This window comes from Callorhinus ursinus, unplaced genomic scaffold (genome assembly GCF_003265705.2).
Source record: "Callorhinus ursinus isolate GAN/ISIS: 27379988/994484 unplaced genomic scaffold, GSC_fseal_2.0 scaffold60, whole genome shotgun sequence".
Lineage (NCBI taxonomy): Eukaryota > Metazoa > Chordata > Mammalia > Carnivora > Otariidae > Callorhinus > Callorhinus ursinus.
Window position 1 is genome coordinate 4,580,111 of NW_027397122.1, and position 12,226 is coordinate 4,592,336.

At 47.0% G+C, this 12,226-nt stretch overlaps 1 protein-coding gene across 13 annotated transcripts in view; it reads right to left on the bottom strand.

Annotated features, from left to right (window-relative positions):
• Positions 1 to 331: 331 nt before the first annotated feature.
• IKZF1 (IKAROS family zinc finger 1) overlaps positions 332 to 12,226 on the bottom strand; it is a 96,590-nt gene continuing 84,695 nt past the window's right edge. For all 13 annotated transcript variants that reach the window (XM_025853032.2, XM_025853031.2, XM_025853040.2 and 10 more), the window contains one exon: positions 332 to 4,756. In XM_025853032.2, the coding sequence (XP_025708817.1) occupies positions 4,047 to 4,756 (710 nt within the window). In that variant the 3' untranslated portion in view covers positions 332 to 4,046. The remainder of the gene's footprint in view (positions 4,757 to 12,226) is intronic.

Genomic DNA, 12,226 nt, shown 5'->3' on the forward strand with positions numbered 1-12,226 from the left:
CCCCACCCATGGACTCGCCTCCCGTGGCATTATGCAGCGGGCTGTAAAGAGCATGGGGTGCACTGATTGATGCTCGCCACCTCCACCTGCCTCAAATCCATATTTTGAAACCAAAGACCGAAGACTCAGCACCCCAAGCCCAGGGCAGCCGGGGACGGAAGGCGGTCAGTGTGCCGTGCTGAGCGCTACAAACACTTCTGAGGCCCACGGTCACGTAGTTCCCAGCTGTGGCTCAGCCGCCCCCAAGGCCCGCCCACCTCTGCTGGAGGGGAGGAGTCGGCAGCAGGTGGCTGCGCCTCAGGGCCCCGGACTTCACCGGACGGGACAGACAAAGTATTTGTTGCATTTATTTGTTCTATCACTACAGAAGAAGCATTTCCAAATGTGTACAAAAGGATCCTCTATTCCTCCAGGGGTACACTACCCCTTGTTCACAGCTAAACAGAAATAATTTAACATCACCAGAGAAGGCCAATGGGAAATACAAGGGCATTTTCTCATTTACAATCCTGTACACGTATTTTCCAGAATGGCAGACAAAGACCTAAAGCTGCACCGGGATACAAGCAAATTGTACCTTGACGATCCCCACGGACAACATTGTAAAAAAGTGTATTAGAAAGCATTTGAGACAATATTGCATATTAATACCTGGTTACATCTGTTCACAGTGAATGAGACCATACCCACGGGTGGATGTGCTTCTTTCTTCTGATGCCTATACACCTTAAATAGATCTGACTGTGGTTCATTTTAAAGTTAAAAAAAACACAAAACACAACACACTGAACTGAATGAAAGCTATCTGGATTTTAAGTAGAGTTGACCCTTCCTTATTGCTGAAAATCAAGAAGTGCAGGTAAAGAGAAATATATTTGCTTCATGATTTGTCTCTGCAAGTCCATCTCCTCCCACTTCTGTTTTGGCAAGAATACCACATTGTAAGAGCTACATGGTAATCAAAACAAAACAAGAAAAAAAACCCCACAAAAATAGAAAGAAACCCACCCCCCCCAAAAAAAACCCCAAACTCACATCTCCATAACAGTAGCTTCCTTTTTCAATGAAGATTCTAAGATTTCTTTATGTGGAGGATTCTCGATTGGGAATGGAACATGCTGGTCTCTGAAGTGACTGGTGCTGCGATACGCCCTTTGGTGACAAAGCAATGACAGTGCAAATCTTTTTAGTGATTCTTCCAATAGGACAACCCGTGCTCTCGGGTCCACATCACAGAAGGGACCTGGGTAGTAAGGAGCAGGTGTCCAGGTTTTCTGTCGAGGGAAGCTCAGTGACTCGGTGACGAGGACAGGAGGGGCGGGGCAGCAATTTCTTACTGCAATCAACACATGGACCCACGACTAGCGACCCTCCTGTCTCCGGTGTTCATTTTAAAGACCAGTGCATAAAGCCTAGGTACCCTTCAGGACACAGCGTTCCCAAGACGCACACTCACGCCATCCAACAACAGAACAGACCACAGAACAAAAAGGGGGTGAAGTCATGCAAAATCCTACTTTAACCAGCTAGAAGAGAAAACGTTAACAGCTTTTGGTACAGAATAGGACCACCTTTCTAACATAATTTAATTACTTGTTGCCATTCTATGGGACCTTACCTTAAGCACAATAATCTCAAAGAAAAATGGTGTTACAATATAAAACCACAAGAAAAGGTGTGTAAATAGATGGTTACAATGGCTGGAAAAGGCAGTGGAAGGGGGGGAGGGGATGGGGAGCATTTTAGGAAAGAACATCTGTGGCCACTATTTACAGTTCTGGGTTAAGCTTTGTTTGAAGCCACGGGGGTGGGGAAAAGTAACTCCTTTCAACCAACTGGCTGTGTGGGATGGATGGAAAAGAATAGGGCAGGTTCACCTGGCCGGCAAACTGGAAGTCTCAGAAGTCTTTCACCTTGAGCATGTTCATATGGCTGAAGCGTAGCTTTCTCTGTGATTGTGTGTGGAATTACTGCTGTCAGCCGCCCTATCTGTCTCTACCGGACTCAGTGCATCCGTGTGCCCGAGTCTCAGCCACTGCGACTATGTTTCCAGTTTCAAAACACCATAAGCAAAGAAACCCGTGCCTCAGGTATGACATGTGTGGACTCCATCCTTTCAACAAAACTCATGAGAAGATTTGCTTCTGAAGAATGAAAGGTACTCATTCACTTATAGGATTTACAGTGAAGACAAAGGAACACGGGTCAGGAGCTAGACTCCCAATGGGGACAGTGCCTTTGCTCTTTGGGAGGCTTCCCAGACCTTTGACTGGTTTAGAAGTTGAGCAGTGGTTCTCAACTCGGGGTGACTTGCTCCCCAGGGGACATTTGGCAACATCTGGGGAGATTTTTGGTTGTCAAATGAGGGTGCTACTGGCATCTACCAGGGATGATGCTAAATATTCTGCAAGGTGCAGGGGAATCCCCCACCCCAAAGAATTATCCAGCCCCAAATGTCAAGAGCACCGTGACTAAGAAACCCGGATTTAGACTGCATGCAGAGGTGCTTATGGACAATTTTTCTTTTTTTTTTTTCTTCATGTTCACGTTGGTTCAGTTTTGGCAAAAACACGTAAACGTTGGAAATGGTACGCTCTTCCTTGCCTAGGTGGTTGGGATTATTATACTTAAAGATAGAATTAACCTTGAGGGCTACCCCTTCCAGTGGGGCCCGGAGTCACCAAACATCTCAGGGGAGTTCCCGGCAGCGTGGCTGAGGAAGGTTCTACCTCCAGCACCATCTGCCTCTTTCCCGGCAGACCTCGCTGGCAGGTTATGCGGTCGCTCTGCACGTTCCAAGCCCCCCCCCCCCCGTGAGAAAGGATGGCTCCTATATATGGGTGGGCACATAGGGGCTGCTCTGTCCTTCTGGGGAGAGTTTCAGACTGTTGCAAAGTTTAGTTTCTAACAGGTAGGTTCTGCGTGCTAGGCACAGGTCCTGGGCTTTGCTCACCATAGTTCCTTGCTCTAAAAATGACTGATCATTCTGCACGCTTCCTTTATGGATTTTAAGACAAGAATAATGTAGAGTGAGGGCAGGGAACGAAATGTACCGACAAACAAAACAGTGACGTCGTTGAGATGGGGTCTAGGTCGGGCCTCTGAGGGGAAACAGGCTTCTGGCTGTCGGTGGAACCAGCCGAGGAAGGAAGGAGTGTGGCATTTGGAATGAAGTCTTGGAATGTTACCATTTGAGAGGTTCAAAGGAATTAAGGTCGGCATTTCAGGATGGATGTTAAAACTGCAGTGCCAGACTCTGGGCCTTGAGAGGCACAGACGCCAGAAGGCAGAGGACAGAGGTCTCCAGATCGGCCTCTGTGAGTTTGGAGTTGGGGGTTCCTTCCACCTGCCGGCAAGCCGGAGAAGGCTGAGCATTTCTACAGTGGTTTGGAAACTGAGCCGGAGACTACCAGGTCCTCTGACCCCTCCCCACGCCCTTTGCCCGGGGAGTCCAACATTTCTCCAACAATGTACTTTTTGTGCAGGCTGTGACTTATATATAATCACATCTTTTAGAAACTGCAGCCTTCCAGACCGAGATGCATGCGGTCAGAGGCTGTGGTTTGGGTTTCTCAGCCCTGCTGTGTTGGGGGGCACCTGCCAGGCTGACCCGGGGGGCTGTGCTCACTGGGTCTGGGGCCGTGGATGCTCAGCCCAGAAACCAGCTCATTCCTTCCCAGGCTCTGACCTGTTTTGATGCAACTTTCTCTGGAAATGAGCACTTCTTTAGAGGAGGGGAATTCTAGGAAGCACCAGGGGAGGGGGATTTCCGCGAGCAGTCTCTGAGCACATCTACTAAGTAACACAGCAGTTTGGGGGGGGGGCGCGGGGCGGGGGGCTCCCCATGTAACCCTGCATCTAACAATAAAAATCTCCTTGTTTTCAAAAGCAAATCAAACCCCAGCCAAACGACCGACTTAAAAAAAAAAAAAAAAAAAAACGAAATGAAAAACCACCTAGAAATCAAAGCACAACGTTCTGGTCCAGTCCGGGGCTACTGGCAGGAGGGGAGGGCCCGGGGGCCCGCGTGCCTCGCTCGGCCCGGCTTAGCTCATGTGGAAGCGGTGCTCGCCCCGCGTGATGTGGGATGAGAACTCGTACCGGTCCTGGCTGTGGTAGCCGCACATGTTGCACTCAAAAGGATCACGGAAGCCGTGACAGCCCATGTGGATGGTGTACATGACGTGGTCCAGGAAGAGCACCCGGCAGTGTTCGCACTTGTACACCTTCATGGGCTCCCCGCTCGTGCCGATCACCCGGAAGGCGTCCTGGGAGCTCTCGGAGGCCGCCCGCAGCACGTCGTAGGCGGGGTGCTCCTCCTTGATGGACAGGCCGTTGCGGGCGTGCGGGTTGATGTGGTTGGTCAGGTAGATGAGACTGCTCCGCTGCTCCTCGTTATTGCTCTCCGTGTCCGTCGAGTCTTGGCAACTGTTGCTTGGGGACGCCTCCCGCTCGGAGGACACCGACTTGGCCTTGGAAAGCAGCAGCAGGTTCTCCACGGCGCTGTCCTGGGCTGAGTGGTTGGACCGCGGGGGCCCCTCCGCGTGGGGCTTGTGGAGCTGGTACATGGGGTTGATGACTGGCACTACCTCCGAGCTGCCGGGGGGCGTCTGCACCAGCGGGCGCAGGGACTCGGCCCCCAGGTAGCTGATGGCGTTGTTGATGGCTTGGTCCATCACGTGGGTCTGCATCATCTCATTCTCTTTCTCGTAGCTGGCGCTGTTGTCATAGGGCATGTCCGACAGGCACTTGTCCCCTGTGGGGGGGGGGCAGGTGACAGTCAGTGAGGCCGCAGTAGCTCTGCGCATGACAGCGACAGCTGAAGTCTACACGGGTGCGGGAAGGGGCGGGGGACATCCCCACCTCAGGCTGTCCCAGTGCTCCGGCAGACACGCCACACAAACGCCTCCCAAATGGGGCAGGTGGAGATATCTCTGCCTATGGTCACCTAGCACAGGGACCTGCCTGGAGTCTGCACTTAAACAGAAATGACGGGACAAATGAATCCGTGAACCAGAGTCAGGGCGGGTCAATATAAACAGCACACCTTCTACCTAAATACTCACCCACCACCTGTGTCTTTTCCTCTGGACGGTATAATCGAACATTACTATATTTAATTTAAGATTAAGATTTAAGTGATGCATTTTCAATAGAGCCTTCTAAGTGATTTCCAGTAACTAGTGAACTTCTCATGAATTTAATTAAAGTACATCAGTATACAATTACCCATGATAGTATGCAATATACTTATTTAAAATAGTATTAGATGGGGGGCGCCTGGGTGATCAGTCGGTTGAGCCTCTGACTCTTGATTTTGGCTCAGGTCAGGAGCCCAGGGTCCTGGGATAGAGCCCCATGTTGGGCTCCACGGTGGGTGTGGAGCCTGCTTGGGATTCTGTCTCTCCCTCTCCACCCCTGCATGCAATCCCTCTCTCTCTCTCTTAAATAAATAAATACATATTTAAATAAATAAATAAAATAGTATTACATGATGGAATTTCAAATTCAGAACTTTAATACTCAGAATAAAATTTAATCAAAAGATACAACTGGAAGGTTTATCGAAAGCTGACTTTGGGCTCTGAAAGTAAAAAGATGCTCAGGGGCCACGTGCCACAGAGGTATGTGCGGGGAGGCTGGGGGCAAACCAAGGAAGCTCAGGGGAGAAGGTGTGCCATTCATCCGATCTTTCCAAAAATTGAACGGTGCTCAAGGAACCACTACTGAGGACTCTCAGCTCACAAGCTTCACCTCAAGAAACTTCTGGTCTAAGAGCAGGGTTGGCAGCAGTAGGCAAGCTTGTTGCTCCCTGGGAATGGTGAACCCTGAGACCAGCTCTGGCTTCTGAGTAAGGATTTGCATCAAGATGCACCTTCTCGGAATACCGGTTATAGGTCCAGTATGAACAGGGCTGCACAAATAGCAGGTCCCAGGCTGTGAAGTCTGATGAAGAAAAGCTTGTGTCACACGGGCTTCTGACCTAGAAGAGTCAGCCAGGCAAGTGGGGCTTGTGTCCCGCACTGGGAGCAGCAAGGGGAAAGCAAGGGGAGAAGGAGTCCCCACACCCTCCACACTGACACCTGACCTCAAGGTCTCCTGCTAGCTCTTAGCCACAGGAGGACAGACTCCCTGGTAGTTCAAAACTTATGAACTAATTCTTTTAGAAAAATGTTTCTGACCACTGACAGTTGTTCAGGGATCAGACCCATCATACTATAAAAGTATCTTTAGGCCTCATTTCTTGCTTGCAGAGGAGATTTATCACGAAACGGCTCAGCCTGCATTCATTCTAATCTACTGGTGGTCAGGAGGGGCACATGCCCTGATAGTGGAACAGTGTGATCCTCAGATTACAGAAAGGAAAACTGGCTGGTGACCAGTCACACCCTCTTCAGAAACGGAACATATGGATGGAATCTCTCCACGAGGTGGTCGGCAGGGAACACAGAGGTGGTGTTTCTCTCCCTTAAAATTTCAAAGAAGTAATTCAATAGCGTTACTAACACCACACAGTTTTCCTCATTTTTGTGTTGAGGTGCTAAATATCTTGTTGCTCTAACCCCAGAACAGAAGGTTTGTAGGGACCCTGGTAGGGACAAGATGAGGCACAGATATTGAGGCTGATTTAGGTATGTATCAAAGTGTTTATAGCACCACCAAAAATGGTGCTTTCCCACCTCATCATCCTGCTTCTTCTCAAAGTCATGATTCTCTGGTTTTCCAAGCAACCATTAAAATCCATTGTTTTTAGAACTTGGTCTCAACAACAAAATGGACAGAAGAAAAAATCCATATATTGCAGACTACTGTGGCATATTGAAACTACCCACAGAATTTCCCTTCCCTAATACTCCACAAAGTGAGAAAAAAAAAAAAACACACACCATTCACTTTGGCAACCAACTAAATAAAAGAACGCTTTCTAACAAAATAGTTAAAAAAAAAAAATCAAGGACCAAGGAAAGACAATTCTGTCCTAAGACATACAGTAAAGGGTGTCTGCTGATCTGACTTCTAAAAAACCTTAAGTATGAGTCAACAAAATCCTCAGCACTTTCTCTAATATCCTCATATCTGTAGAGCACCATTTCAAATAAGCATCTTCTTCCACTTCTGACCCAAAAGCAGTGAAAACCTCTGCTAGCAAGAACCAGGTGGCACTGGACAGGTGAGCAGTGAAGTGGGCTCTCCCGACAGGAGTCAGGTCCTCTATGGGAGGAAAACAGCCTGAAGCCCCTGGTGTCCCCCTGTGGGGCTGGGAAGCACTCTCTAACCAGGTACAGTGATAACTGGTTTAGGACATTTAAACAAATCTCAGAATGGGAGAGAGAGCAAAGAGAAAGTTTTTTAACAAAGACTGCACTTTGCCTCACCTGAACTACCCACTCCACCCCATCCTTGGCATTCTTTCAGGATTTAGAAAAGTCGATAGCTCTCACAGGAAAAAAAAAAAAAGTCTCACATACAGTGGGAAGGATGTCAAAACGTCAATCAGGCTATATTAGCCCAAGTAGAAGAGCAAGATGAAAAGAAATGTCATGGTTACAGTGAAAATATTTTCTAGCAATACAAGGGAGGAAAGGAAGTAAAACAGACCAATAAGCCCATCCTAGGAAAAAAGCTTAACTCAAGGAATAGAGGAAATATCTCGTAACTACTTTGTGACATGGGCTCCATAAAAAAAAGTACTGAAAGACAGCATGGTAAAACAACAGAATGAGATGAGAAAAGATGTCAGATCTCAGGACACAAAATGAGGTCCCAAACAGTTTTATTACAGAATGAATCCATGGATTTAGAAGCATCGAGTAATAGAACATAAGCTACTAAAAACGGAATGATTGACATAGAGGAAAAACACAAGATAATAAGTGTGAATGAATGTGAAAAAAGACACAAAAATTAACAAGGAAATGCTAACAGATATGGAAGACAAATTATCCAACACAAGGACAACTGGTATCCCTGATAGAGATCAGAAAGATGGAACAAAGGATGTCTCTATAAGGAAGAGAATTTCTCAGAAATAGAAAAAATGGGATTCCCCAAATTAAAATGGCAGGAGATTTTTATTCAGAATACAAAATACCAAGACACATCCTAGTGAGGCTATTTAACTCTAAGGTTACAGAAAGAACTCTTCAAGCATTCAGGAAGAAAATGGAAATCACCTTGCAGAAAAAAATATCAGATTGGCCTTAGACATCTGCACGGCAACATTCAACAAGCAATGCCATCATGGCACCACACACTCTGTCAAGATAGAAAGGCAACAGGTAGACGTCCTTGAACACAAAACAACTGTGGAACTAGAACACCTACAGCACCTTTTTTTTTTTTTTAAGAATATCTTTTTTTATTTTTAGGGAGAGGGAAAAAAGAAAAAGGGGGGGGGGGTGGCAGAGGGAGAAGCAGGCTCCTCACTGAGTGCAGAGCCCAACATGGGGCTCGATTCCAGGACCCTGAGATCATAGCCTGAGCCAAAGGAAAATGCTTAATTGACTGAGCCACCCAGAGGCCCCCTATAGCACCTTTAATGTTAAGTCCAATCAGTTAAGAGAGTAATCAAAATAAACAGAAATAGCAGTAAAAGGACTGAGTCTGAGCCTTGAATCTATTTAAATATAGAGTTAACAGTAAGCAGCTAGACTTCTGGGATAATTAGGATTATGAAATAGAATGTGAATATTAGGAAGCAGGACGATGTAAAAATAATATAACTGAAAACAGGGGAATAAAATCATGTCCTTATTTCCCAAAGCTACAAGTCAGTAGATACTGCCTAAATTGAAACAAATGGATTAAAACATCGATTTGAAGGTCTTCATGTTTTAAATAATGCAGTGCATCTTTCTAATCTTAGAAAAATCCTTTAAAAATATCTTTTTGTGAGAAAATATTTACTTGAAGATCAGCCATGCCTCCAGTTTTATTTGTTTTTTTTGTTCGCCTCTTAATTTTAAGACAGCTATAAAAGTGATACTTTCATTTTGAAATAGCATCTGTAATATGACAGAATCTTTACAGAAGTATTTATTTAACACCTGTCTGTCAATCCACCTGTTCATCATACTAGCCCCTCACATGCGTATATATGGATAGAAAGATACTTAGAATAATGCTCAGCTACTCTTAATATTGGCAATTTCTGGATGTTGGGGTTTTTGGGTAATTCTAGAACAATCATCTTTCCATTAAAATTCCTTATACTGACAGTGTGTCATTTTAATAATGCAACAGGGTAGTGTTTTTCTTTTCAAAAAAAAAAAATACTCCAAGATAATTATAATGGATAGCAGGAATATTAATCATTGTTATTTTCCCCCTTTCTCCTCTTTTGTATTTAAAAAGCTTTCTCAGGGCACTTGGGTGGCTCAGTTGGTTAAGCATCCAACTCTTGATTTCAGTGCAGGTCATGATCTCAGGGTTGTGAGATCAAGCCCCACATCCGGCTCTGTGCTCAGCGTGGAGTCTGCTTGCGATTCTCTCTCCCCCTCTCCCTCTGCCCCTCCCCTCCTCTCTCTCTCTAACAACAACAACAACAAGAAACAACACATTCTCCCCGCAACTGCCCCTCCCCTCCTCTCTCTCTCACAACAACAACAAGAAACAACACTTTCTCCCTGCAACTGCCCCTCCCCTCCTCTCTCTCTCACAACAACAACAACAACAAGAAACAACACTTTCTCCCCGCAATTGCCCAGCAGACTAAGAACAATGAGTAGCATTGCTATGTAACATTATTAGCCCCTTTCTGTTGGGCTTCACTGATCCTGTTGACCTCTATCTGATGATCTTGAGGATGAGATCTTTGATGTCATAATTGGTGAGGAATGTTGCCGGCAGAATCAATACTTACTTACAGTCATGCCAACGTGCAAGGTAAAAATTTTAATCATAGATCATGTATCAATTAAGCAAAATTATAGGCCATTCTGAGCAATATACCACAGGAAAATAATGTCACCTTACATTTTTAAGGTGCTTTCTCAAGTGGAAAGCAGTGCCACACCCATTCTCCCTTTTGATCTTCAGAATAGCCCTAGGAAGGATGCAGGGCAGGAGGCATCACACCCATTTCACAGATGGGGACACTGAGTCCAGTGACGTGCTCCAGGTCACCAGCCAATCATAGCTGGAGCTGGACCTGAACTCAGGTCTCTTGAATGCAGACCTGGAGCTCTTTCAATGGCTCCACCCATGTGTATGATCATGTATGGTAACAGTTGCATTCCTACACACTTTCTGAATTTATATAAAGGATAAAGTCAGCATCTAGAAGTTAAGAGGGACCTTAAGAGATCCATCTTTTCCCCTTCTTTCCTTCCTTCTTTCTTTCCACCCTCCCTTCCTTTTTTTTTTTTTTTTTTAATTTTAGTGATGGAGAAGCTGTGACAAGTCAGGAGTGGTTGACTGAAATCCCATCACATTGAAGTGCGGACAAGCTAGGCATTTGGGGGTAGAAAGAGGCATTATTTTAGAAATAACTTATCAATCACCAAACTCTTGGGAAAACACCTAACAGAATACACAGCTGTTCCAATCTCCGTGCTGCTGTCCTTGTCATACTGTTGCCATCACACTTCTCCTGTGCCCCCCTCTCCCCCGGGGACTTCTTTCTAACCTTGGCTTGGCTTGATTAGAGGTGTGGTGTTTTTGTTTTTTTGTTTGTTTGTTTGTTTGTTTAAACACAGAAGCATCTAAATCTGAAGACAATACCTAACTCGTGGCCTCCTCCCAGGTGGCTATAGGAGACGTTCACAGGTAGTCTCATTTGGTTGGAAGCCTCAAAAAGCTAATATGGGCTGCAAAGTTTCATTGAAAAGAGTCCTCAGCAGGACTTGTCCAATTTCCCAACGTGAAAGACAAGTCGTGCCCAGCTTCCCAAAATCGGTGACCACTAACGACCTCGGGCACACTTGCTATTGGGTCTTTGCTCCATCTCCCCTCCTGGTTACCTGGCAACTGCCCTCCGCCTCACCTGCCGCCTGCTGACCACCGCCCACTGTGCACCGCATCCGCCCACTGCACCCCGAGCCCCACCCACTGCGCACCGCACGTTGCCCATTGCGCCCCAAGCCCCGCCCACTGCGCCCCGAGCCCCGCCCTCTGCACACCGCCTGTCAGCGCTGTGTTCTCACCTAGCCCACTGCGACTTGAAATCCCATCACAACAGCCTATTCTGGGCTCAGGACCTTGCTCCCTCTCTGCTCAGGAAATGCAGGGTCTCCTCATTCCCACAGTCTAAGAGCTCACATTTATGTGGGTGACTCCCCACAGGGCGTCTCCAGCCAGTGCCTTGCAAAAGTGTTTTAAACTGGATCCTTCTTTCCCCCAACTCTCCCACCCCCAACATGCAAAAAGCCTCTAAAATCTAATCAAAATGGAGGCTTAAGTGCAAGAGGGAGGCTGGAGCCTCAAGAACTTGGCCTCTCCTTTGTCCTACCCCCTTCCTGCTGTCCCATCTGTCCTCTGAAACCCCAAGCCTCATTAACCATTAACCCCATTCTAGACCCATGCTCTGCCAACACACATTTTCCAGGCTCCCATGTGGCCTCTACACTGGAAAGCCCTAGAAGATGAGCAGATCAAAACCAGAACTCTCTTTTTCCAGAAACTGGCATTATCGTTTCTGTAAATGGCATCCTCCTCTACCAGCACCACCTGACTCACGGCTTCCACCCCCCAGTCCCTGCCCTGACCCACACGCACGTCACCAAACCCCTCTGCTCTCTGCTCCATTTCCCACTCCTTCCCTGCCACCATTGGCCCTCTTCTTTTCCAGTCACCTTCTGGTACTTGTGGTCTGATTTTCTAGCAGGTGGCTCCCATCAAAAATATGCCAGTGCTTTTTCCTGCCTCCTGAGTTAAGGAGACGTGTCCCACCTCGGCATTCAAAGGCCATTGACTCTGTGGCCGGAGCTTACTGGGACTTCATTTTTCTTGCTTCCCCGAGGGCACATGAGGTAGCCGGGAATACTCCCTGCTCCTCGGTCAGGTCCCACACATCTGCTCCCCGCTCCAGCCCCTACAACCGGCGCCACCATTTCCCTGTACTTTTATGTCTGTTTAGAACCCTGTCCCTTTCTTCCACTTTTATTAATGTGCTGAAACCCTAGTCCCCTGTCAAGGTCACTATCAGCTTCATGAAGCTTTCACTTTTCATCATCTTTCCTGACCATGACCCTCCCCCACGGTCCTCTCTTCTGACCATGACCCTCCC